The sequence below is a fragment of the Pan paniscus genome, chromosome 8, assembly GCF_029289425.2.
Source record: "Pan paniscus chromosome 8, NHGRI_mPanPan1-v2.0_pri, whole genome shotgun sequence".
NCBI classification, from domain to species: domain Eukaryota; kingdom Metazoa; phylum Chordata; class Mammalia; order Primates; family Hominidae; genus Pan; species Pan paniscus.
In genome coordinates this window covers 12,885,429-12,912,325 of record NC_073257.2, presented here as the reverse complement: position 1 = coordinate 12,912,325, position 26,897 = coordinate 12,885,429, and the positions used below count along the sequence as shown (strand labels likewise).

At 48.5% G+C, this 26,897-nt stretch overlaps 1 protein-coding gene across 4 annotated transcripts in view; it reads left to right on the top strand.

The window, feature by feature from the left end:
• The window catches only part of DIP2C (disco interacting protein 2 homolog C), a 432,829-nt gene that overhangs the window by 292,971 nt on the left and 112,961 nt on the right, over positions 1-26,897 (top strand). For all 4 annotated transcript variants that reach the window (XM_034929848.3, XM_034929851.3, XM_034929850.3 and 1 more), the window contains 9 exons: positions 582-673; positions 8,005-8,115; positions 16,272-16,395; positions 16,762-16,871; positions 17,042-17,144; positions 19,365-19,429; positions 22,945-23,038; positions 23,429-23,548; positions 24,772-24,886. In XM_034929848.3, the coding sequence (XP_034785739.1) occupies positions 582-673; positions 8,005-8,115; positions 16,272-16,395; positions 16,762-16,871; positions 17,042-17,144; positions 19,365-19,429; positions 22,945-23,038; positions 23,429-23,548; positions 24,772-24,886 (934 nt within the window). The remainder of the gene's footprint in view (positions 1-581; positions 674-8,004; positions 8,116-16,271; positions 16,396-16,761; positions 16,872-17,041; positions 17,145-19,364; positions 19,430-22,944; positions 23,039-23,428; positions 23,549-24,771; positions 24,887-26,897) is intronic.

The following is a 26,897-nucleotide window of genomic DNA, read 5'->3' as shown; positions in this document are numbered from 1 at the left end:
TCCTCCCTACAACCTTCCCCGCGGTTTCTGTGCTGACCTTGCTGCAGGCACTTCATGCACTAAGAGGGGATTTGTTTTGTGCCGGCCTTGTTCCAGTGTCCAGGCAGCTCTGACTGTTGGAGTCATTGCTTTTACTCCTCTTGACTCCAGGGACTCAGGATGAGTTTGAAGCTTTGATCTGCGAGGAGAAGGTTCTCAGGGCCCTCCCGCTCCCTGATGGTGTCATTTCAGCTGGGCAGATCCCAGCCCTGTGACGACGGTGTGTGCACTGTCCGCGCCCCCCCTCGCCACCCCCACATCACAGACAGATCAGAAGACAGGCCAACGCTTGGTTTTAGCTTTTTTATTTTCATTCTCTCTCCTGAAGTTTTGTTTTTAGAATCCCTGATGCTTTTCTACTTTCACTCATTTTCCATTCTTGCCTACCAGTTCCCCCTTTGCTCAGCTGCCCCCAGTTCAAGTCGCTTGCAGACCATGATACGCAGGAAGCAGAATGGACTCATGTCCTAGACTTTGACTTACAGAAGCAGTGCTCTCCGTATGGTTTAATACGCACATTTGTCTGTGATTTGTATTCATAGGCAAGCTGTGGACGAGAAGTATGAAGGTCGCTTACAGCATTCTACACAAATTAGGCACAAAGCAGGAACCCATGGTCCGGCCTGGAGATAGGGTAAGTGCAACTTAAACTGCTGGATCTACAAAACACAAGAGTCCTGTGGGAAAAGGTGCCCACTGTTTAAACATTACAGAGTTCAGCGCCACCTCCACTTTCTATTGGAAAGCAAGTTTTTATCTTAACTGCTACCTGGTAAGTTACACAGGGCAGATACTATTAATGGTATCTCCATTCTAACATTACATCCTGAGCAGGTAATGGTCTTGTCCATGCTTTATGCCCCAGTTTAGATGTGGAGCTTGGTGTAGAAGCTGGTTTTCTTGCATTTATGTGTAGAGCCTTTTTACCTATGTGCTTTAGATGCCCCAAAGATTAGGTTATCCTACCTAAAGGACTCCAAGTGAATTACATAAAGACATCATTTAGAGCTCCATAAACCAACAAGAGCATGAGCTTTGATTACTTAAGCAATACTATAAAGGCATGAGTCTGCTGTGGGCATGTTCAACAGATTGCAGCAGCTCCAGGAGACCGTGGCCTGGGATTCTTTCCCGTTTTTTATTGAACACGTTTGGCCTCTTTTAAAAGTAAATTGTAGGTGTCATATTTCCTGATCGTAAAATTTACTACAAAGCTTATAATAATCACAACAATGTGGTACTGGCTTAGAGACAGACACATACACCAATGGAACAAAATAAAGGGCCCAGAGATAAACCCTCATGTATATGGATAAGTGATTTCCACAGGTGCCAAGATACTCAACGGGGAAAGGACAGCCTTTCCAACACACAGTGCTGGGAAAACCGGACATCCACGGGGAAAGGACAGCCTTTCCAACACACAGTGCTGGGAAAACCGGACATCCACCTGCAAGAGAATGAAGGCGGATGTTTACCTAACATCATATGCAAAAAATTCATTCAAAATGGACCAAACGCCTAAATGTAAGAGCTAAAGCCAAAACCTAGAAGAAAACATAAAGAAAATGCCTTAGAAGAAAATATAGAGAAGACACCTCATGATCCTGGATTTGGCAACAGTTTCTTGGATGTGGCACCCGAACCACAGGCAACAAAAGGAAAATAAATAAATTGGACATTTACATTAAACATGTTTGTATATCAAAGAGTACTATCAAGAGAGTGAAAAGGCCACCTACAGAATGGGAGAAAATGCAAATTATTTGCCAACAGATTAATACCTAAATATTTAAAGAATTCCTACAAGTCACCACCACCAAAAAAAGCAACAACAACAAAAACGTTTAAATGGGCCAGAGACTTGAGTAAACGTTTTTCCAAAGATTTAGCAGTGGCCGATAAACACATGAAAAGATGCTCAGCATCCTTGATCAGGGAAAAGCAAACCAAAACCTCAGTGAAATGCTGCTTTACACCGAGAAGCACGGCAATTACTAAACTACTGAAAAGGGCACGTGTTGGCAAGGATGTGGGGAAGTCGGAACCCTTGTGCATTGCTGGTGACAGTGTAAAATGGTGCAGCCTCTCCGAAAAACATGACAGTCCCTCAAAGAATTAAACATGGAATTACCGTGTGATCCAGCAGTTCTGCTTTGGGGTGTGTACCCAAAAGGATTGAAAACAGAGTCTAGGAGAGAGATGAGTACACTCAGGCTCATAGCAGCCGACTCACACAACCAAATGGTGGAAGCAACCCCAAATCCACGGACTAGATGTGGATTTCCCATTAGAAGGGAGGAAGTTCTGACACATAACACATGGATGAACCTTGCAGATACTATGCCTAGTAAAGTAAGCCAGACACAAAACAGGTATTGCGTGATTCCGTTCCTGTGAGCGTAACTACCCAACAGGTCACCTTGCCCGCTGCCTGGCCAGAGCCAATTTGTCTAGACGGGAATTGCAATGGAGAAAGTGATTCACGCAGAGCTGGCTGTGCGGGAGACTGGAGTTCTATTATTTCTCAAATCGGTCTCCCCAAGTGTTCGAGGATCGTTCAGAGTTTTTAAGGATAACTTGGCGGGTGAGGGCTTGGGAAGTGGGGAGTGCTGATTGGTCAGGTTGGAGATGGGATCGTAGGGGGTCAAACTGAGTTTTTCCTGCTGTCTTCTGTTCCTGGGTGGGTTTGCAGAACTGGTTGAGCCAGATGACCTGTCTGGGTGGTGTCAGCTGCTCCATCCAGTGCAGGGTCTGCAGAATACCTCCAGCACTGATCTTAGGTTTTATGATAGTGATGTTATCCCCAGGAGCAATCTGGGGAGATTCAGACTGTTGGAGCCAGAGGCTGCATGACCCCTAAACAGTAATTTCTAATCTTGTAGCTAATTTGTTAGTCCTACAAAGGCAGACTGGTCCCCAAGCAAGAAAGGGGTAATTTCGGGAAAGGGCTATTACCAGTTTTGTTTCAGAGTCAAACTATGAACTGAATTCCTTCCCAAGGTTAGTTTGTTCTCCACCCAGGATTGAACAAGGGACAGCTTTTAAAGGTTAGAAGCAAGATGGAGTTGGTTAGGTCTGATCCCTTTCAGTGTCATAATTTCCTCAGTTATCATTTTCACAAGAGTGGTTTCATGACATCCCTAGAGTAGTCCAACTGTAGAGAAACAAAAGCAGAAAGGTTAGGTGCCAGGGACTGGGGGAGAGGAATGCAAAGTTCGTGTTTAATAGGGACAGAGTTTCCATTTGGGAAGATGAGAAAGTTCTAGAGATGGCTGGTGGTGGCAGTTGTATAACCTTGTGATTGTGCTTCATGCTACTGAATTCTACGTGTAGAAATTGTTAGAATCGTAAATTTTGTGTTACCACATAATGAAACGTTAATTGTAATGGAATAGCTCCTTTATCTGTAATGTGGTTTGTAGTCTTAAGAGTTGTTTTAAACATTCTTTCATAGTATGGCCTCCAGATACTTGAAGTTTCCATATGATAATAATCACAAAATAAACTCCTGTGTTCCTCTAAGATGTCAGTAGAGATACGGGAGCACGGTTTGATGAAATATGTAAAGAGGCTTATTTTGGGCAGGGATTGGTTTGGCTTGGTTGGGTCAGGGGTGAAGGCGCTACTTTTCTAAAATTTTTCTGAGGAAAGATTGTCTGAGAAGGGCTCTCGAGGAGAAAAGATGAGCCTGTAGCTCTTGGGCGGGTTCCAGGAAGTAGCGTGGAAGGTGCTGAAGCCTTTCGCCTGGACAGCAGGGCCGGCTGTGTGAGGAGCCCTGGAGGGGAGCTGGGAATCCTTCAGCCGGAAAGGCCTTTGCTCCCCTGAAGAGTTGAGTGTGCGTCTCCTGATCGGCTGATGCCTGCTGTGTGAATAATTAGGTACAGTGAAGTATCAAAGAAGTACACAGAGGATTGAACGGAGGGAAGCCATGTGGGTTTACAAAAATCGAGCGTCTTTGTATTTGTCCAGTATTGTATTGGGATCACTATGGAGGTAGCAATACAACAGGATTTGTGACTGATTCAAATACTGAAGAAATGCCTAACAAAAATGATGTAAGTACAACGTTCTCTTCCTTAAAACAAACCGCAAAAAAATTTTCAGTTTTGATGCTAAAAGAGCCTTTAAGTATTTTACCCTTTTCTATCCATTACTTATATTGTCGTGTGCGTACAATAATGTACAATTTTATATTCTGCTTTTATTAACTTTGTTATACCACATTTCAGTACAACTCTGCAGTGGTCTATAATATGAAATTTTCAGCATTAACTCTAGTGATAAATCAGAATTTTAAACCCCTGATAAAGAAGAACTTCCTTTGAGCAGAGGCACCAGGAGCTGGGAGAGGAGGCAGACACGAGGTGCTTCTCGGGAGAGGGCTGATCGCCGTCTGGCCGTGGGGATGACATGCATCCTCTCCGTCTCAGCTGTCTGCCCTTGGTGAAGACTCTGCCTCCAGAGCTGGTATTCTGGGAAGATTAACAAGTCAGAATTGAACATGTTCTTCATGAATGGGTGCAACCATCAGTTTTGGATGGAACTTCAACATCTGAATTTTCTAACGTTTCCTGGTGTTTTTTGGTCCGCCTTAGGGGAAGAAGTTGTACAGCAGTGGTAATGTGGAAATCTTACAAACATTTAACTGAATACTGTTTGTTCACCATATCAAGATCTGAAAAACATGCCATCAGCTCTCAGTCTGTCACATGACACTCATGCCTAGTGTAAACCTCGGATAGTTTGAAGAAATAATTGGTTGTGGCTTATCCGCATAGATGTACAAATAATTTTATTCCCTTTCTAATCTCTCTTAGCAAATTGTAGTGGACTATAGAAATTCCATACAGAAAGGAAATATTCATATATTCATAGAATCTACAACTTAATTTTGTGTCTGCCAGTGATCCTGCATTCCGACCTTTCCAGCATGGCCTGCTCCCCTCTCAACGACCATCTGGATGCTTTTATGTCAGCCTGCTTACTTAGATACACAGATGATTAGGATGTTTGTCTAAAACTGTTCATGATGAAATTACTTCCAGTTAGGACATTTTTCATAAAAAATTGTTTAACTTCAAGAATGAGGCCTGGTGCGGTGGCTCATGCCTGGAATCCCAGCACTTCGAGAGGCTGAGGTGGGCAGATGACTAGGTCAAGAGATTGAGACCAGCCTGGCCAACATGGTGAAACCCTGTATCTACAAAAAATAGAAAAAAATTGGCTGAGTGTGGTGGTGCATGCCTATAGTCCTAGCTATTCGGGAGGCTGAGGCAAGAGAATCGCTTGAACCGGGGAAGCAGAGGTTGCAGTGAGCCGAGATTGCACTACTGTACTCCAGCCTGGGCGACACAACAAGACTCTGTCTCAAAAAAAAAAAAAATCCAGAATGAAGTAATGCAAAAATGATGCACATGTGCTAAATCATAGGATTCACGTGCTGATGAACACATACCAAACTTGTCCATAAGGAAGAGTAACGCTAATGCTACCCCACATGTAAAATCACAGGATTCATGGGCTGATGAAAATGTACCAAACTTGTCCATAAGGAAGAGTAACGCTAATGCTACCCCACATGTAAAATCACAGGATTCATGGGCTGATGAAAATGTACCAAACTTGTCCATAAGGAAGAGTAACGCTAATGCTACCACACATGTAGAATCACAGGATTCATGTGCTGATGAAAATGTACCAAACTTGTCCATAAGGAAGAGTAATGCTAATGCTACCTCACATGTAAAATCACAGGATTCATGTGCTGATGAACATATACCAAACTTGTCCATAAGGAAGAGTAATGCTAATGCTACCACACGTGTAAAATCACAGGATTCATGGGCTGATGAAAATGTACCAAACTTGTCCATAAGGAAGAGTAACGCTAATGCTACCACACGTGTAAAATCACAGGATTCATGTGCTGATGAACATATACCAAACTTGTCCATAAGGAAGAGTAATGCTAATGCTACCACACATGTAAAATCACAGGATTCATGTGCTGATGAACATATACCAAACTTGTCCATAAGGAAGAGTAATGCTAATGCTACCACACATGTAAAATCACAGGATTCATGGGCTGATGAAAATGTACCAAACTTGTCCATAAGGAAGAGTAACGCTAATGCTACCACACGTGTAAAATCACAGGATTCATGTGCTGATGAAAATGTACCAAACTTGTCCATAAGGAAGAGTAATGCTAATGCTACCCCACGTGTAAAATCATAGGATTCACGTGCTGATGAACACATACCAAACTTGTCCATAAGGAAGAGTAATGCTAATGCTACCACACGTGTAAAATCACAGGATTCATGGGCTGATGAAAATGTACCAAACTTGTCCATAAGGAAGAGTAACGCTAATGCTACCACACTTGTAAAATCATAGGATTCACGTGCTGATGAACACATACCAAACTTGTCCATAAGGAAGAGTAACGCTAATGCTACCACACGTGTAAAATCACAGGATTCATGTGCTGATGAAAACGTACCAAACTTGTCCGTAAGGAAGAGTAATGCTAATGCTACCACACATGTAAAATCACAGGATTCATGGGCTGATGAAAACGTACCAAACTTGTCCATAAGGAAGAGTAACGCTAATGCTACCACACATGTACGAGTAACCTGTGTTAAAATAGAAGCAGAGTTCACAGGGCTTAGTGGGAATCCAGAAATAGGGTTGTCTATTAACACTCTAACATCGAAGGAAAATTGTTCTTCGTCAAGATACACCATACTGTTAAGGACCATCAGAAAACATACTGGCCAGGCAACAGTGGCTCACATCTGTAATCCCAACACTTTGCGGGGACCAAGGCAGGAGAATCGCTTGAGGCCAGGAGTTTGAGGCCAGCCTGGGCAACATAACGAGACCCCATCTTAAAAATATTTTTTAAAATTTAACTGAGTTTGAGGCCAGCCTGGGCAACATAGTGAGACCCCATCTAAAGATATTTTTTAAAAATTAGCTGGGTGCAGTAGTGCTCACCTGTAAGGCAGGAGGATCACTGGAGCCCAGGAGTTCAAGGCTGCAGTGAGCTATGATTGTGCCACTGCACTCCAGCCTGGGTAATAGAGTGAACTTCTTTCTTTAGAAAAAAAATCATAATATCTATTAGTAGGTACCAATATTACTTGATAACTTATATTAACCACACTTTTAGAACTCTGATAATTCTACTCTTAGGAACTTAGTTCCTAAGAGAGGCTGAGCTGGCAGGATGGGTTGGTGCCACATCCAGGCAGCTACACAGGGAAGACTGCTGCAGGGCCAGGGCCCACAACACGTGCACGTGTGTGGCACCAGGGGACTGATGCTGCCACCAGTCCTAGCGCCAGTAACTTGGGCTTTACTCATAGTCAGCCTCCACGCCGTGTGTGAAGCAGCCCACTGAGTTCACTATGTACATTCTCTCATTTGACCTTGACCACTGCATTAAGACATCAGCTCTATCATTATTCTCACTTTTCAGAGAAGAACACTAAGGCTCAGAGAGGCCACAATTGTGCCTGAGATCCCAGAGCCAAACACTGCCATGGGATCTGAGCTGAGTCCTGCACATGGCCTAATGAACTGCACAGCTGTCCCAGGACAGTTATGAAGACTATAGAAATACAAGGAAGTATTTACAAAGCTTAGTGAGAAACAGTAGGATATAACTTCATCTATGTGGAAACGTGTGGGTATGGAAGGTAGTATGCAGAAAATGAAGGCAGTTGTACTCTGGTGACAGTATCATAGACGACTGTTCACGTTTGTCTTCTATATGAATTCAAGGCCGGGTGTGTGATGCTTATTAAAACACAGCTTACTGAAATGCATTTTACATAGGACCTGGTTCTCACTGAAGCGTGCCCTCTCACCTAGAACCAAGCTCTTCCGCGGCGTCTTAGGAAGCCAGGACCCCACGTTAATGCTGACCCGCTCTGGCCTGTCCCACAGGTGGCACTGGTGTTCCCCAACAATGATCCGGCTGCCTTCATGGCGGCTTTCTACGGCTGCCTGCTGGCCGAGGTGGTCCCCGTGCCCATCGAGGTGCCGCTCACCAGGAAGGTAAGGAATGCACCCTTTGCTCGGTTTCTGGCTGAGTGAGATGGCTTTCACGGTGGCTGTATCCCGGCTGGGTGAGGGTCTCCTCGCTGTTCCTGGGGCCCTGGGTTTCCTTCGGTTGCCTCGATAAGGGATGCGGTCGCTAGTGGGCCCTGCAGCCTGGGATGGGCGTCCTGGAGGTGGAGCACAGCTTGCTTTGGGGTCAAACGTGGATCAGCAGCCTCTTGGTCAGTAAAGCAAGGGTGTTTGAGAATCTTGTTCCTTGGTGTCATGTGCACTAGAATTGGGGTAAATGATAGGTTTTTTTTTATTATTATTTTGAAGGGTGGTGGATGCTGCTTTTGTTCAGGTGTTTTGACATCCAGTCCAAGGTTGACCTATGATTTGTCAGGTTTTATTCTATAATGAAAAAAAGCCACTAAACTTGCCATTGTAATTATTGTTTAATCCAATGTAAAGAAATTAATGTGTGTTGTCAATCAAAAAGTATTTGAGACAGGTTTCAATTTAGAATTTTATTTTGCCAAGGTTGAGGACGTGGCCATGCCACAGCCTCAGGAGGTCCTGAGAACGTGTGCCCAGGGTGGTCCGGCTGCAGCTTTTGGGTTCGTGCATTTTAGGGACACATGAGACATTAGGCAATACATGTAAGACATATGTTCATTTGGTCTAGAAGGGCGGGACAGCTTGAAGCCGCAGTGGGGGCCTTCCAGGTCACAGGTGGATTCTAAGATTTTCTGATTGGCAGTTGGTTGAAAGAGTTTATCTAAAGCCCTGAAATCAATAGAAGCCAGTGTCTTAGGGTTCGGGGTTGTGGAGACCAAGGATTTTATTATGTGGAGGAAGCCTCCAGGCAGCAGGCTTCAGAGAGAATAGGTGTAAATGGTTCTTATCAGGCTTAAAAATGTGCCAGACTCTTAGTTAATTCTCCCCTGGATCAGGAAAAGGACCTGGAAAGGGGAGGAGATTCTCTACAGAATGTAGATTTTCCCCACAAGAGAGAGCTTTATAGGGCTATTTCAAACTATGTCAAAGAAATATATTTTGAGGTAAAATACTTCGATTTCTTTCAGGGCCTGTTATTTGTCATGTTGGTATCTTATTGCTACAGAGAGTCAGCTTTGTCAATCTGGAGGTCTCTGTTTTAATGCCATTGCTGGTCAACTGTGTCTGAATTTCAAACAGAGGATGAGGGAGTAAGGGGGGCATGTCCGACCCCTCCTTCCTATCATGGCTGAACTGGTTTTTCAGGTTAACTTTGGAATGTCCTTGGCTGAGGGAAGAGGTCTCTTCAGTTGGTTGAGGGGCTTAGAATTTTATTTTTGGCTTACGCTCATACCAATGTAAGGTTTTAGTCCATGTGGATGGTTTGTTCTTCTGTAAAGCAGTTATGGTAACTGTAAGAGACATGAAGTGGGGCGGCTGCAGTGCAGGTCACGCTGCTGCTCCCTGTAGGCGGCCAGTCGTGTAGGAGGAAGCCAGCAGCACGTGCCCCAAGGGACTGCCCAGGTCTGAACCTGCAATGTGCCTGTGCACACTGCCCTTAAACCATCAGCTCCCTTTAGCACATTTTTTTTTTTTTTTTGAGATGGAGTCGCTGTGTCTCCCAGGCTGGAGTGCAGTGGCACAATTTCAGCTCACTGCAACCTCTGCCTCTCGGGTTCAAGCCATTCTCCTACCTCAGTCTCCTGAGTAGCTGAGATTACAGGCGTGTGCCACCACACCTGGCTAATTTTTGTATTTTTAGTGGAGATGAGGTTTTGTTATGTTGGCCAGGCTGGTCTCGAACTCCTGACCTCAGGTGATCTGCCCACCTTGGCCTCCCACAGGGCTGGAATGACAGGTGTGAGCCACTGCGCCTGGCCCCTTTAGCACATCTTTAATGTGTACACGGTGTGGGTGACTCTTCCAGCTCTAAAAAGGCAACAATCACAGGTAGCCCAGGCAAAGAAACTTCAGCTGTCTTTGTGGCTACTCCAACATTAAAGTTTGTTGACTCAATATTTAAGAAAACCATCTGCCACGTGGGTATCTCTTCAGAGTCTGTGCCAGTTACATGGTTGCATTTCAAACTTCCCCTTGGATGGGAAGGGAGAGAACACAGGGTTCCTTTTGGAAACAGGAAAGATGATTGCTATTTTTATTTCCTATGTACAAAGCCAGGAGGTTCATGCTTGGCCTCCTGAGTATGCTCGTGTCTGGCAGAGGCAGGGGAGTCTGTGGTAGCTGCTATGGGAGAATGCCAGTTTGCCCCCCACCGGATTTGCAGCCAGTTTCCCCCCCCCCCCCACCGGATTTGCAGCCAGCACTCCACGTGTGCATCAGACAGCTCAGACTTCCCGTGAGGTGCTTTCTCATCCCCTGGGTCCCATGGTCTTCACAACAGGTGAGAAAAGTGGAAGGACTGGAGGACTCCAGTCATGCTTACATGACAGCCTCAGTACTATAGTTAACCCCAGTCCTGGGATCTAGTGAGGAGTTTACGAGGCTTCTCTTTAGCTGATGTTCATGTCCGTGGTTAGGGGCTCTCTGGACATGCTCTGAGGTCTCTAAGCGACAGTGAAATGATGATTTGCAGGAACTTGTAGGCATGAGCATGTGGTGATGGTTCAATAACCAGCCACAAAACATTTATCATTGTTATTCGTAACAATTATTTCTTCTTTTCTTCACTTCAATAATTTGTATTTATCCATGTTAAAGTGTATAGCCTGGTATCCTCCAGTCCAGGCTGGTTTGTAGAGGAAAATGATTTGGATAAAGGGGGGAGGTGGTTTTCCTGAGCATGTTGGAGTGCTGCTCTCAGGTTGGCAGAAATGCCATCCTATTATCTCAAATCCTAGGCATAGCTCCAAATACCAAGGTGGCATTTATTTCAGCCATGAAACGTTTCACTGTAACACGTTTAAGATGCTCTGAAATAATGAATTAAGTACCTTTGAATGGTAGTAGAGACATAAACCATACGTTTTGAACAGATCAGAAATCTTTCCAAGGCCACGTGGCTGGGAAGCTGTGGCAGTGATGATGGAGGAAGAGGACAGCTTTCCTCCCCCACAGGAGGACCCAACAGTCCCCCTCAGCTGAGAGCCCCTTGTACCCGACTAGAGGCTGCACGTTCACTGTGCACAGGGCAGGGTCCACATGGGGATGAGGGGCATCTCAGGGGGACTCTGTGGTCAGAGGGCAGGGATCATAGCAGGAGAACGGTGTGGGGACATCTCAGGAGGCCAGGACTTCTCACGCTGGGAGGTCCCTGGGGACTTACGTGTCAGTGACTGTAACCTGTGCATGTGATGAGGACACGGGGACAGGAAAGAGCCCCTGCCTGTCCCTCACCTCCAGGACATAGGGAGGGGCCCTCTGTGGGTGTGGTTTTATCACCAAGCCCCAAAACCCCTCTCAGAAGAAAGGGCTGACATTCCTGTCTTGCCCTCTCTGTGCCAATATAACCCTGAGGTGACTTTGCCTACAGATGCCTCAGGCTTTGCAGAAAGCTGTGGAGAATGCACAGACCTTAACAAGGCATTTAGAAACCTTTACTGTGCCAACCAGTGGTCATGGGATAGAATTCTAGGGAAGCCACAAGTGATTTCACGGGTGAAGTACAGAGACCCTCCCCTGAGGCCGAGCCTCTCAGGTCTAAAGACACCGTGACTTGATTTTATTTTTTAAATATTATTTTAACTGACAAGTTATAATTATATACATTTATGGGGTAGAGTGTGATGTTCTGATATATGCATACAACATGGAATGTTTATCAAACTGATTAACATATCTGTCACCTTGCTTACCTCTCATTTTTTATGGTAAGACATTTGGAATATACTCTTCGTTATTTTGAAATGTAGATTACATTTTCATTGATTATAGTTACCCTGCTCTGCAATAGATCTCAAAACCTCTTTCTCCAATCTGAGGCTTTGTCTCTTCTGACCAACATCTCCCCATCTCCTCCCTCCCCCACCCCCGTCTCCTCCCTCCCCCCCAGCCCTCCTGGTCACCATTCTATTCACTGCTAAATGCTACATGTAAATGAGCTCATGTAGCCTTGGTCTTTCTGTGCCTGGCTTATTTCCGGCAGCCTAATGTCCTGGTTCAGCATACGGCAGGCTTCCCTCCTCACTGAAGGCTGAATAGTGCCCACTGTGTGGCACAATGTCCTTCCTGTTCAGCATACGGCCACCTTCCCTCCTGTCTGAAGGCTGAATAGCACCCACTGTGTGAGGTAATGTCCTTCCAGTTCAGCACGTTGCAGGCTTCCGTCCTCGCTGAAGGCTGAATAGCGCCCACTATGTGACGTAATGTCCTTCGGTTCAGCACAGAGCAGGCTTCCCTCCTCGCTGAAGGCTGAATAGCGCCCACTGTGTGGCCTAGCGTCCTTCCGGTTCAGCACATGGCAGGCTTCCCTCCTCCCTGAAGGCTGAATAGCACCCACTGTGTGATGTAATGTCCTCCTGGTTCAGCACACGGCAGGCTTCCCTCCTCCCTGAAGGCTGAATAGCACCCACTGTGTGCCATAATGTCCTTCCGGTTCAGCACAAGGCAGGCTTCCCTCCTCGCTGAAGGCTGAATAGCACCCACTGTGTGATGTAATGTCCTTCTGGTTCAGCACAAGGCAGGGTTCCCTCCTCGCTGAAGGCTGAATAGCACCCACTGTGTGATGTAATGTCCTTCTGGTTCAGCACAAGGCAGGGTTCCCTCCTCGCTGAAGGCTGAATAGCACCCACTGTGTGCCATAATGTCCTTCCAGTTTAGCACACAGCAGGCTTTCCTCCTCACTGAAGGCTGAGTAACACCCACTGTGTGACTTAATGTCCTTCCGGTTCAGCACAGGCCCGGCTTCCCTCCTCGCTGAAGGCTGAATAGCGCCCAGTGTGCCGGCTCTGCCTGCTCTGCATCCATTCGTGGGTCTTTGGGCACTATGGTTGATTTGTCTTCTTGACCCTTGTGGATAACACTCCAGTGAATGTAGGGATGCCGATAATCTGGATTCCTGATCAATTTCAGTTCCTTTGGCCCAATACCCAGTAGCAAGATTGCTGGATCATATGGTAGTTCTATATTTAGGTTTTTGAGAAATCTCCATACCATTTTCCATAATGGCTGTGCTAATTTGCATTCCCACCAATAGTGTGCCAAGGGTTTTCTTTTCTCTGCATCCTCATCAACGGGTATTTTTCCTCTTTTTGATAAACACGTTGTAACCAGTGCAAGCAGTGTGAGGTGATGTCTCCTTGTGGGTTGTTTTTTTTTTTCCTTTTCCTTTTTTTTTTTTTTTTTTTGAGACGGAGTCTCGCTCTGTCACCCAGGCTGGAGTGCAGTGACGCAATCTCTGCTCACTGCAACCTCCGCTTCCCGGGTTCAAGCTATTCTCCTGCCTCAGCCTCCTGAGTAGCTGGGATTACAGGCGCGTACCATGGCACCTGGCTAATCTTTATATTTTTAGTAGAGATTGGGGTTTAGTCATGCTGGCCAGGCTGGTCTTGAACCCCTGACCTCCAGTGATCTGCCTGCCATGACCACCCAAAATGCTGGGATTACAGGCCTGAGCCGTCGCGCCTGGCTTCCCTGTGGTTTTAATTTGCGTTTCCCTGATGATTAGTGATGTCGAGCACCTTTTCATGGACCTGTTAGCCATTTGGGTGCCATCCTTTCAGAAGTGTGCCTTTAGAAAGTAGCAGTTTATTGGTCTTAGAGAACTTTGCTTATTTTTAACTGAAAGAATCTGTTGGCTATGGTGCAAGTCAAAGTGAGGTCAGATGAGCATATTCGTGTAGTTAAGTATGTGAATCCTAATATTGCTTCCATCTGCCAGTCCTACAGCCGCTAGAAGTGTCTTCGAATAAAGACCCTGATGAGAACCTAGTTTTCTGAATGCATCCTGGGAGGATTGTTTTTATTCACTTTCCTGAGATGTAGCACCTGTTTCCTGGAGTTGGCCTCAGATCCAGCCAGACTGAGGCCGACGCCACCTTTCCAAGGACAGAGGACTGTGGCCTGTGAGTCAGGAAAGCCACTAGTCCAGGTGCAGCCGGGTCCTATCCTTGGGTCACCTGCAGAGGTCGTGAGGCCCACTGAGGACACGCAGCCCTTTGCTTCAGGTGCTGTGTGCAGGGTCCATCTGTCCGGTCCCTTTCTTTGTTGAGTGTGTGTGCGCGCCTGTGTGTGGGCACGTGTGTGTGTTGAGTGTGTGTGTATTGTGTGTGTGCGTGTGGGGACGTGTGTGTGCGTGCATGGGCACGTGTGAGAGTGTTAAGTGTGTGTGTGAGTGTGTGCGCGTGTGTACCTGGGCGCGTGTGTACCTGGGCACGTGTGTGTGTTGAAGACTCCACTGGGCTGCCTCCCACATGGGTGTGTAGGGTGAGACATGGTTAAGTGCTGTTCTGAGCACGCTGGCCAGGGCTGGGCAGAGCTGTGCTGAGGGCTGGCGTCTGACGGGGCCGCGGGGGGCACTCTACACGTGCGGAGGAGCAGCAGGCCCAGCCTCACCTTGGCTGAATAGCAGCCGTATCCTCCCAGGCCTGCTGCTCCTGTGGTTTTCAGTCTCTTCCTTATTTTTTGGGATCTTCTTATGTGTATGATTTTATCATTTGGGGGATTAAATCACGGGCAGACACTACCAGGGCAGGGTTTAGCGAAAGGTTGGCTCCTGGCCTGAGGTCAGCATTCCACCCACAGCCATGAGCGACTGGCCTCAGCCGTTCCTCCGTCTTGTGACAGTCACGCATGTTCTCCTGCCTCGGCCTGGCACGTCCTGGCTCAGCAGAGCCGCCTTCCTGCTGCAGAAGCTGATGTCGCCCCACCTCTGCCCCTCACCTGTGCCCCTTCAAGAGTCGGGACATTTGCTAATGTGATGTTCAGATTCACATTAAAGTGACTGATTAGGGCTTTACTTGAGCAAGCAGCGCCTGTGTGAAAAGCACCACAAGATGTCCCCGAAGTGGGTTCCATCTGTCCGCAGAGCTCCCGGCGGCCAGATCTTGGGGAGCTGCCCTGCGTGTGCTGGTTGGCTCGTTTGGCTGTTGCTCCATGAAAATTCCACAGAGAGGTGTTTTCACTGTAGATTTAAATCTACAATAAGAAAAGTACTAAACACTTAAGAGACTACAGCTTTGAAATTTTAAATCTGCCTGATTTACCCAGGTGAAAACACCACTCTTCAGCTCATGTTTTCCTGTTATCAGGGAACAGGTGGGAAGATCCACAGCCAGGCCTCTGATTACCGACAGCAACCAGGCCTTGTAGGGTCCATAATTGAGGGGTTCATGCTGAGCCATCTGGGGAGCGAAGACGGTGACTTGCTCACTACAATGTGGCATTTTTAATTCCTGGAACCCTGGCTGTTTTGGAGCTTTCAGTTTATTTTATGAATCAAATAATGGAAAACCCACACAGCTGGCACAGCTGGTGGGTGTAGAGAGAGTGATGCGAGTGCCTTGGCTGCTCGCCCACCTGCCATTGGGCAGCTGGACAGGAGTGACGACTGGCGTGGGTCTGCTGAGGTCTGACCTTCCCGAACCGGAGCTGGCAGCCTGGAGCCACCTGTATGTGGTGTCTCCAGTGGGGCTGCACAGCAGTGGCCTGTTTCAGCAAGCTTCAGTTATTTCGCTGAGACTGGGCTGCTCAGGGTGAGGAGAAAGTGACCCAGGTCTTCCTTCCTCTGGCCGAGGTGCCCTGCCTGGCACCCATGACAGGTGTGCCTTTCGTGCCTTTGGTCTTTGAGTGTTTTAAAGATCAGGCACTTGGTGTTAGCATGTTAGTAGAAGTGTTTTTTCAGGCCCTGTCTATTCTCTACAGTAATTGTGTTGTATAATCATAGTCTTATGGAATCGGAGAGAGCTATAACAGCAGGCTCTTAACGCGACCCGCTGAACACCAGCCTGCACTGAGCACTTTCCACACCCTCTTCTAATTTATCCCTCAACAAACCTGGGAGACAGCTGTTCTTTCTATACCTGTTGTACACGTGAGGACACTGAGGCCATGCAGTCTCACCTGTTCAGGGTCCCACAGATACCAAGCAGCAGGGCTGGGGTTGGATCCTGGTTCTGCAGACTCAAGGGTCCGTGTGAACGCTGGAGGGAGGGCCGAAGGCTGGGCGGAGCGGGGCAGGTCGTGGATTCTCAACCCCTCTCTCTCTGTTGCCCTCTCAGGATGCAGGGAGCCAGCAGATAGGTTTCTTGCTTGGAAGCTGCGGAGTTACTGTAGCCTTGACTAGTGACGCCTGCCATAAAGGACTTCCAAAAAGCCCAACGGGAGAGATCCCACAGTTTAAAGGTATGCCACCGAGCCTCCGAGAGCTCGCGTGCCCACGTCCTTTGTCAGAAGACGGGTGCGGGAATACGTCACCCCGCCTCGGTTTCAATCCTCTGTGGAATGAAACGTCAGTCACAGACCCATGAGTTTTCACGCGTTCTCGTCCCTGATGACACAGCCGAGTTGCCAGCCCATGGGGTGACGTGAGGTAACGCATGGTGGCGGCTTGGGCGCTCTTCTGTTGATGTCTTAGATCTCATGAAATCCAGAAACACCAGAGATTCGATCTAGTTGACGTGTTTGAAAGGGTACCACATAAATGGGGAGAAATTCTACAGACCTCCTTTCAGAGTAACATTTAAAAGGAACTTGTTGTTTGTTTCCAAGGTTGGCCAAAGCTGCTGTGGTTTGTCACAGAGTCTAAACATCTCTCCAAACCGCCCCGAGACTGGTTCCCACACATTAAAGATGCCAATAATGACACTGCGTATATTGAGGTGAGTCAGCCTTGGCCTCCTCCACTGGCCCTGAGTGTGGCCTTGGCACTAACGTGTGTTTCTGACGGTTACACGAGTGCCAAAATTCAGGGACTTGGAGAACCTCAAGTAACCAGAAAAACTGCAGTGACCTGTCAGCCCCACTTCCCTCACACTTTGTCTCGTTTCAGTACAAGACGTGTAAGGATGGCAGTGTGCTGGGTGTGACGGTGACGAGGACTGCGCTGCTGACACACTGCCAGGCCCTGACGCAGGCGTGCGGCTACACGGAAGGTGGGGTGCCAGACCCTGACTCCTTGGGACCCTGGTTCTAACCGGGACACCTGACACGAAGGCCACATCACTCCCACGAGGAGCCATAGAAATAGCGTGAACTTTGTGCCCAGCTCCGCTGACATGAACTTATTGTTGAGTTAGGATATCAGCTCAGCCTACCATAGCAAATACTACAGACTGGGCGGCTTCAACAGCAGACATTTATGTCCGCACAGCGCGGAGGTCTGAGGTCAGCGTGTCCTTGGGCAGTTCCCAGTGGGGGTTTCTTCCAGGTTGCTCGTAGGAGGTGTGAGAAGATGTGCAGTTAGGAACCCATCCCTACCACCCCACTGAATGCGAAGGACCTCCTGAAAGGTGCGCTCTCCACACAGCCACGCCGGGGCCTGGGCTTCAGCATGTGGATCTGGGGAGACGCTGTTAACGCCGTGGAGCTTCATCCCTGGGTGCACATGAGCGTATCTTTAGTTGTAAAGAAAACGCCTGTGTGTCCACCCACCCTCCCAATTGAGTCAGAGTCTCTGCATTGGTGCTCGTGATGTGTTTTCCTTCCCCTGGGTGGGCTGGTATGGGAGGCAAAGAGGGGAAGTGAGTGGAGGGAACTTGAGGGAACTGTGGCAACCACACTGAAATGGCACAGAGAGGGGAGGGTGCGACCCCGGGGACCCCAGAGACTCCCCCCATTGGTGGCCTGAGTCCTGCTGATATCCCCTGAAACCTCCTGAGATGTTCTGAGATGCTGTGATGTACCCTGAGGCCCTTTGAGACCCCTTGAGAACCCCCATGCCCCTGAGATCCCTTGGGATGTCCTGAGGCCCTTTGAGACCCCAGAGAACCCCCATGCCCCTGAGATCCCTTGGGATGCCCCGAGGCCCCTTGAGACCCCAGAGAACCCCCATGCCCCTGAGATCCCTTGGGATGGCCCGAGGCCCCTTGAGACTCCAGAGAACCCCCATGTCCCTGAGATCCCTTGGGATACCCCGAGGCCCCTTGAGACCCCAGAGAACCCCCAGAGAATCCCCGTGGCCCTGAGATCCCTTGGGATGCCCCGAGGCCCCTTGAGACCCCAGAGAACCCCCATGCCCCTGAGATCCCTTGGGATGCCCCGAGGCCCCTTGAGACCCCCTCCGGAGACCCCCCGAGGCTCCCTGACATCCCCTTGACCAGGCCCCTGACAGGGCACCGCTGCGGCGTGCACCCCTCCCTGGCGTCTCTTTCTGGAACTTCACGAAGCCGTGGTGGCAACTGCCGCTCCGCTGTGGAATGAAACACTTTTCTTTTTCTACTATTTTTATTATCTGCCCATCCTCATAATCTCCCTTTTAAAAACAGCGTGTGTGTCTCGTGGGTGTTCTGATGTTTGGCCATGGAGTTTTCACACCTGGGGACGCACTGCCCCCTGCGCCTCCAAGGTCCAGGGTGGTCACACTTGTGGAGGTTGGGGAGGGAATGATACGTTCGCTCTTTACTTCACCACTTTCAAAAGGAACTTAGGTTGTTTACTTTTGGCCATTTATTGTGAAAGCCTCCTGTCTATTATTCTCCACACTTTAGCCTTTGGAAGGGGAGGTGAGACTGAGTCACCTGCAGGCAGCTGCTGACCTTGGCTGGCCAGGTGACTTCAGGAGAAAGCTGGGCCTGTTCAGGGCCAGCATGCTCTGTGATAGTAAACCTCATCAAGCACGAGCTTTTAGCACCTTTTTAGAGCCCTCTCCCATAGTCATTGAATAGATTTTCCTCCCCGTCTTCCCAATTGCAGTGCCTCCTTTTTATATTGCAGCTCCAACCTTGGAGACTTCCAGTAGAGCTGTGTAGGCCCCTGTGTTGCCAAAAATCCACCTCCTCCTCTGTGCGCAGAGGGCATGCCAGCTGCAAAGCTTCCTTTCCTGGGAGAGTCATGAGGAAGTGAAAAGAAATCTTTTAAAGAAAAAGGCAGAGAGGGGGAAATATATAAAAGGAGAAGGAACGCTGCGTTTTAAGGCGCAGTGTGGAGAGCTAACGCTGCTCACTCATGTGTCAGGATATCTGTCTAGAAACTCCAGGGTGGCCAGCACTCAAACCGGCCTACTTGGAGTCTACAGAATTTCCACCAAGATATGGCAAAATAATATTTTCCCAAGATCTGTTATTTCCCCTGATGCAGTACTGGATTTTCTTTGCATTTTGATCTGTTGCTGCCCTGTCCTAAGTAAAAATCTCCTGACTTCCTCTGTTGTGCAGCTGAAACTATTGTGAATGTGCTGGATTTCAAGAAGGACGTCGGGCTCTGGCATGGCATCCTGACAGTAAGTGAGGTCCCCTCGGCCGTGTCTGTCCACACAGGAGTCCCCCTCCCCACACTGTCTGTCCACACAGGAGTCCCCCTCCCACCCCACACTGTCTGTCCACACAGGAGTCCCCCTCTCCTCACTGTCTGTCCGCACAGGAGTCCCCCTCCCACCCTGCCTGTCCATGCAGGAGTCGCCCCCCACCCCGCCCTGCCTGTCCACACAGGAGTCCCCCCACCCCACACTGTCTGTCCACACAGGAGTCCCCTCCCCACACTGTCTGTCCACACAGGAGTCCCCTCCCCACACTGTCTGTCCACACAGGAGTCCCCACCCCGCCCTGCCTGTCCACACAGGAGTCGCTCCCCACCCCGCCCTGCCTGTCCACACAGGAGTCGCCTCTCCACACTGTCTGTCCACACAGGAGTCCCCTCCCTACCCTGCCTGTCCATGCAGGAGTCGTCTCTCCACACTGTCCACACAGGAGTCCCCTCCCCACCCTGCCTGTCCACACAGGAGTCCCCTCCCCTCACTGTCTGTCCACACAGGAGTCCCCCTCCCACCCCGCACTGCCTGTCCACACAGGAGTCCCCCTCCCCTCACTGTCTGTCCACACAGGAGTCCCCTCCCCACACTGTCTGTCCACACAGGAGTCCCCCCACCCCACACTGTCTGTCCACACAGGAGTCCCCTCCCCACACTGTCTGTCCACACAGGAGTCGCCCCCCCCCCCCCCCCCCGCACTGCCTGTCCACACCGGAGTCCCTCTGCTCACCCTGCCTGTCCACACAGGAGTGTGCTGGGTGTAGGAATACAAATGCCTAGATTTGCCTACGTTTCACTTGTGCAAGCTGCTTCCTGCCACACTGTGAAGCAGAAAATCGTCACTGTTAGAAGACCGAGGTTGTCCACTAACGTGGTTCACAACTGCACCACAAAGCCAGTTGTGTCAGCAGCCACTGGTGTGAGGGTCTTGGACACGTGGATTGAGGTTACAGCTGCCGAAAACAGCCTTCCAGGGCTCAGGTGGAGATCATTATCTTTCTTCCCGCGCTTTTGGCATTCAGTATCTTAGAATAACGTCAAAGGTTGGTTCGTGTGTGGGCTACTGTCCCGTACATCTGGTTAGCTGGATGTTTCTGTTGTTTGTTGAGTCGGTGGGGCCTGCTATTGTGTTACTCTGCGGGGGAAAGTAGTTTCCAGATTTGCCCTTGAGGATGGCAGTCTGTGTGTGTTGTAGGGAAACGACTGTCTCACAGTCACGAGTGCCCTGGATGACGTGCTGGGCTTGGGCACTTCTCGTGGCGAAGTAGCCTTGTTATTTGTTTAAGGTGGGCTTGGCCCTTAAAAGCTACGTGGAGCATGACTGCTTAGATGCTCCCCCCATCTGTTTCATATGTGGTAATTTTCACTCATTTTTCTTTTGAATAATTTCTTACGCTGAAGCTTCTTACCTTTTGGAGGTAGAAAATTCTAGTAGTTGTCACGTGAGTGATGGGCATATGAATACAGGAATTCCTGTATTCGCCGTTTCTGGGCGAACCAGAATTCATGTGAAGAGGAGCTGGCAAGCATTTCCTAGAGCAAATATCTGTGGCTGCAGAGCAGCCCGGCTGGCTTCTTTCCGTGTTACACACGGGTCGTCTCTCAAGTCTGGATGCTGTTAGGGGGTAAGATGGAGCAGCGTGTTCCCAGCACCGTCGTGTGCTGGTGCAGTGGGAGCCCCTGCTTTGGGATTGGAGGACCTGGGATAGGATGGAGCAGTGTGGTCCCAGCACCATTGTGTGCTGGTGCGGTGGGAGCCCCGGCTTTGGGATTGGAGGACCTGGGCTTGTGTCTCAGCCTTTACTTTCTTAGCTTTGTGACTCAGGCATGTCACACGTGCGTCCAAGTCCCTTCTCAAATCCAAACCTCAGTTTTTCTGTCTGTGAATGGAACGACGATCCTATTTGACGTGGCTGGTGTGAGAATTCTGTGGTCTAAAGTTGAAGCACCCACTCCACGTACACGTTTCACGCATGTGATTCAATGATCAGGTCCTAAAGAACAGACAGCTACATCACTGGTGCTGTTAGTCACTCTCGTTATTAGAACACCCAAGTTTCCGGCTGTGACGTTGTCCACACAGCCCTGCTTTCGAGGCCTCGTCGCGGGGCCGCCTCTCTGAGGAGCTCCCGCTGGTGGTGCCAGCCTGCCTGCTCTGTGCTCCGGGGTACAGCTGGCAGCCCTGGCAGGTGCGAGTCTCTCCACTGTCACATCTAAAGCGAGGTCTCTGAGCAGGCAGCAGCATCTTTTAAGACACCCTTACCTCCTCCAGCACAGAGTGGGGGGGAGTCGGCAGAGCTCTGGGGAGGGAAGGCACATGCTTTTTCGCTTTCACCTGGAGCTTCCCAAATCGAGCCAGTGGCAGAGGGGTCTCTGCCCTCTCGTCTGCCCCCACCCCGTAGCCTACAAGACTGCAAGAATCCCAGCCTGCCAGGTGGTGCCTGGTCTGACTGCTGCGGTGTGAGGCAGGTGTGTTCCTGCCGCCCCTGTAGGTGTGAGTCCCAGCCTCTGTGTGCAGCAGTGTGCAGGTACTAGCCAGCGTTTCCCAGTTTATTTTTGTCAGAAGTCGTAATCTGCCGCAGCAAGGCCCGGCCAGAGCCCAGAATCCGAGCTTCCCCTGCCCCTGCGATTCAGAGCAGCGTGCGGTTCTCAAGATGGGTTCTGTGGAATAAAAGTTAGCATAACACACTGGGAAGAATTAGGCTTTGAGGATACGAAAGGCTGTTGAAAATGACGATCTGTTTCACCAAAGGTTTCATCTTAAAAAGATTTGGACTTAAATTATTTAATTCTGTCAGGAGTAGTTTAGGGAAAGCAGTGGAGTTCGAGGGAGACCTTGGGAAGTCGCTTTTCATGGACATGTTTTAAAGGATTACACCCAGACCCTACCATGTCACATTCATGCAGACCAGCCATCCCCGCCATCCCCACCCTGAGGAGCTTCCAGGGTCCTGTGCGACCGCTCCTCCTCCAGGCCTGTACAGCCCGGTGTCCGCGGCGCTCCCTGAGAGCTGCTGATCCTTGGGTCCCGTGCAGCCTGGTGTCTGTGGTGCTCCCTGAGAACTGCTTCTCCTCCCGGCCCGTGCAGCCTGGTGTCCGCAGCGCTCCCTGAGAGCTGCTGCTCCTCCGGGCCCTTGCAGCCTGGTGTCCATGGTGCTCCTTGAGAACTGCTGCTCCTCCTGGCCCGTGCAGCCTGGTGTCCACGGTGCTCCATGAGAGCTGCTTCTTCTCCTCCTTCCCTGGGGGCCTGTGCAGTCTGGTGTCCATGGCACTCACTGAGAGCTGCTCCTCTACTATGCTCCTCTGTACTTGCCATCCCTGCCAGCCCTATCCTAAGGAGCCTCCAGGGGCCTGTGCACATGGTGTCTGCAGCGCTCCCTGAGAGCTCCCCCTGCCCCTGTGCGGCCTAGTGTCCGTGCCACTGGCTGAGAGCTGCTCCTCTGCGTGCCCCTCCATGCTCACCCTGCGTGTTCCTTTGTTGATTGCAGAGCGTCATGAACATGATGCATGTGATCAGCATCCCGTACTCGCTGATGAAGGTGAACCCTCTCTCCTGGATCCAGAAGGTCTGCCAGTACAAAGGTGGGTCTCGCTGGGCGCAGTGGCTCACACCTGTAATCCCAGCACTTTAGGAGGCCAAAGCAGGTGGATCACCTGAAGTCAGGAGTTCCAGACCACCCGGGCCAATATGGAGAAACCCCGTTTCTACTAATAATAGAAAAATTAGCCAGGCCTGGTGGCGCATGCCTATAATCCCAGCTACTCGGGAGGTTGAGGCAGGAGAAATCTTGAACCCAGGAGAAGGAGGTTGCGGTGAGCCAAGATCACAAAAAAAAAAAAAAAAAAAAGTTCGTGGGGGCTGTGTGACCAGTGATTCTTCACCCTTCCCCACTACTCACAATGATCTCTCTTTTGCAATAGGGGACGATCTGACGGTGGCACATGTTGACTTATTTCTATTTTTCTTTTTAGCAAAAGTGGCGTGTGTGAAATCCAGGGATATGCATTGGGCATTAGTAGCACACAGAGATCAGAGAGACATCAACCTCTCCTCTCTGCGAATGCTGATAGTGGCAGACGGCGCGAACCCCTGTAAGTGAGCGTGTGATCTCGCGAGGCAGGCAGGCTGTGGAGTCTTTTTTTTTTTTTTTTTCCAGGTTTCATTCTTTGCACTTTGATTTTTCTTTTTCTAATCCTTATCTTAGTAAAGAAGTTGTCTTAAAATCACCAAACAGTAATCACTCACTCGGGCCAAGAGGTACGATGGCATAATAAGGACAGGCATTTGTAGACTCCCCAGCCCTGGGATGCAGAGGATGTCTTGATTCTGTAGAGAAAGGTCCTTTGCTGACCCTGTTTCCCCGGCTGTAAAATGGTGCTTAAGTCATATATTTTCATGAGGATGAAGTGAAGTAAGCCCTAAGCAGGTAATAAGGAAATACTCAAGAAATACTTGACTGCTAGTACTTTTTGGTGTATAGTAGTTTTCTTGATCAGTAAATTAATTTGTCGTTTTAAATGTAATTCCGTTATCACATACTGTAACAAAAATACCCAGATAAAGTAAATTAGCAGCTCCACAGAATACTATAAATACACCTTGAGAAATATTTCAGCCAACTGAAACAAGAACCTAGCTAGCATGCTTTCGTGAAAAAAGTACATAAAGCTTTAGAAGCAAAGTGAAATTAAAGGTATCTGACCACATTTATGAAACGTGCAATGTTTATGTTTGTAAACTAAAGCAGCATAAACTCCTTTAATGCCTGATATACAAAAGCAGACTCATAAACAGGTTTTATAAACAGTCTTCACTTATAAAATTTCATAAATCCTGAGCTAATTTAATGAACAATTGGTTTTAACCTATAAGTACAAAACAATACATCTTGCATAAAGAAAAGTATATCTATATTTGGAGATAGTTTAGCTGATATGTTCTTGATAATTGTGCCTCGACCTCATCATTTAAATTAATAGAGAGGAAAGTTTTCTTCATTTGGTTTAGATTTACCCCTGTCTTGGAACTTCCGTACTGAGAATGGTGGAACAAGTCTCAGAAAAGTTACTAAAGTAAGTTCATCTGTCAGAAAAGGTGTCATAAATGTGGAGGTTGCATTCTTTAAATTCTTGAGTTCTGTTTGAGAATAACCACTTCCAGTGTAACATAAATAATAAATTGTATTAAATATTTTTCCATGCTGCCTAGATCCACTTGTGCCTGAATCCCACCTTCGGAACTATTTTCTATGATGGGATTTTGTAATCAATCACAGTGCTTCAGCTCTCTGATCATTGTCCCTCTTTCACTCTAGGGTCTATTTCTTCTTGCGATGCATTTCTCAATGTCTTCCAAAGTAAAGGCCTTCGACAGGAGGTCATCTGTCCTTGTGCCAGCTCGCCAGAGGCCCTCACTGTGGCCATCCGGAGGTACTGGGTCATGTTGATTTATGTAGATAACCTAGAGACAGTCCTAATTCAGCAGCGAAGGGAGATCAGGAAATCCGAACAGTCGATGCTGAGGGTGAGGGTCAAAACGAGACCTAACCTTTCAAGATGAGTTTATTTCTGTCTTTATGTGCTGGAACAGATTCTTTTGAACAGCCTAGATTCATTCATTAAAAAACGTTTATCGCTCTCTGCAGTTTCACGGTAATTCCTTAATGAGTGGAACTGTCTAGAGGCGCATGGAATCGTAATACCGTGTCCTTGGAATTTACTCCAATTTCCATGTGCGTGTACCAATCTCTGGTTTCTTCTGGGGTGGGATAGGGTCTGTTTTCATCAGCCTGCTTTTCTTGCAGTGTTACTGACTTCCGTGTGCTGTGGGATTTACTGGTATATTTATTTTTTCATTGTCTGTCTCTGGTGTATAGTTGATGCCTAATACATATTTTTTGAGTGAATGAAAGTGAAATTTAAAGTAGGTAAATTCAGAGTACACTTTGCTCTGACAATCTCATGTCATACACCAGAAGTAAAGCCCAAACCTCTTCCTGTGTGATACGCACACACTTGACATTTTACCTAAGTGGAGCCGTCTGTGGGTTTGGGGTTTTGTTTTCATTTTCCTTGGTCAACGTAGGTGCCACTGACGGCCTAAATATGCTGTTGTAGGAGAACAGGCTCCTGCAGAGAAGTTGTGTCGGCTGTCACCGGCCCATCCAAGGCTGGTCCAGAGGGAAGGTGTGGCAAGAGAGAGGAGGTGTGGTGTGGGGCTCTTGGGGCAGCATGTCCACGGCAATACTCCCAGTGGTGGGGAAGAGAAGGGCCATTCCATTCCTGTGGGGTGAGCTCTGGAGTGTAGACTAAGTGCAGGAGACCTGCTTGCAACAGGCTTCCCAGAGCAGTGTGTGGTTTTTAAATTATTGCAGGCAGAACTGTGGAAGGGCAGGCATTGACCAGGACACAGACAGAAATAACAAGAGCAGGACGTGTCTCCCTCCCACTGTCTCGCCTGGTGGTGCACGTGGGCACGTACGTCAGGTCGGCTGCGGCCTGCTCCTGTGCAGAGTCTGGAGGAGTGGTCTCTGGACATGGCCCACCATGGGTTACAGCAGCCCCTCTCCAGAGCTACCTCCCTGGAGCTGGCTTCAGTGGTCTTCTCTGGTATGCCACTTTTCTGATTGGCGTGATTGGGCTCAACAAATTGAAGGACCAAAAAGGATTAAAGGTACAATTTTAGCATTCCAGGTTGAGTTAGAAACGACAGTGTCCTGAAGACTAGAAGCAGCCTGCAGTGTCCCCGTACCGGTTCTCCCTGCCCCTCCATCACTCAGTCTCATCAAGACTGTCTTTTTATGTCGTTATCATGCATATGATGCATATTTAAACCGTTCAGTGCTGATGCTGTAAGAAAGAATAATCTGTATAATTGGCCATTGCACTTGGACTCCCTAATTTCCTGAGATGAATTAGGCAGCAACTCTATCTCAGTGGTGAAAATCTTTAGGAGAGAAGCCAATGCTGGTCCTTAGAACCTGTACCTTTCGTTACCCTGATGTTTAAGTTACTTTTGAATAAATTTGATGAAAGCAGCACTCGTACTTGCATTTCCACCAACACATCCCTCTCTGCATTGTTTTCTGAATGTGTGAACAGAAGGGAAACTTCCCTCTGTGCGGGGGTTTCAGTTGTGTGCCACAGAAAGGTTGGGATAGGTGCGTGTTTTTGGAAAATGAGCCAGTGCCTGTGAACTCAAGTGTATTCTGTCTTAAGACTTGAGGTGAATTTCCGACGTAGGAGCGGTCAGAGGCCAGGTTATTAAGTGAAAAACGGCTTTCGTACATTCCATAAAGCTGTATTAAGTGAGGTCTGGCAAGGCTTCCCTGTAGGTTTTGGCATGAGAACAGAATGAATGCCTTCTTAAATGTCGTCACGTCCAATGTGGGAGGCAGTACAGCGATCTCATTTTATTTACTCCTTATGTTTTTTAAAGAAG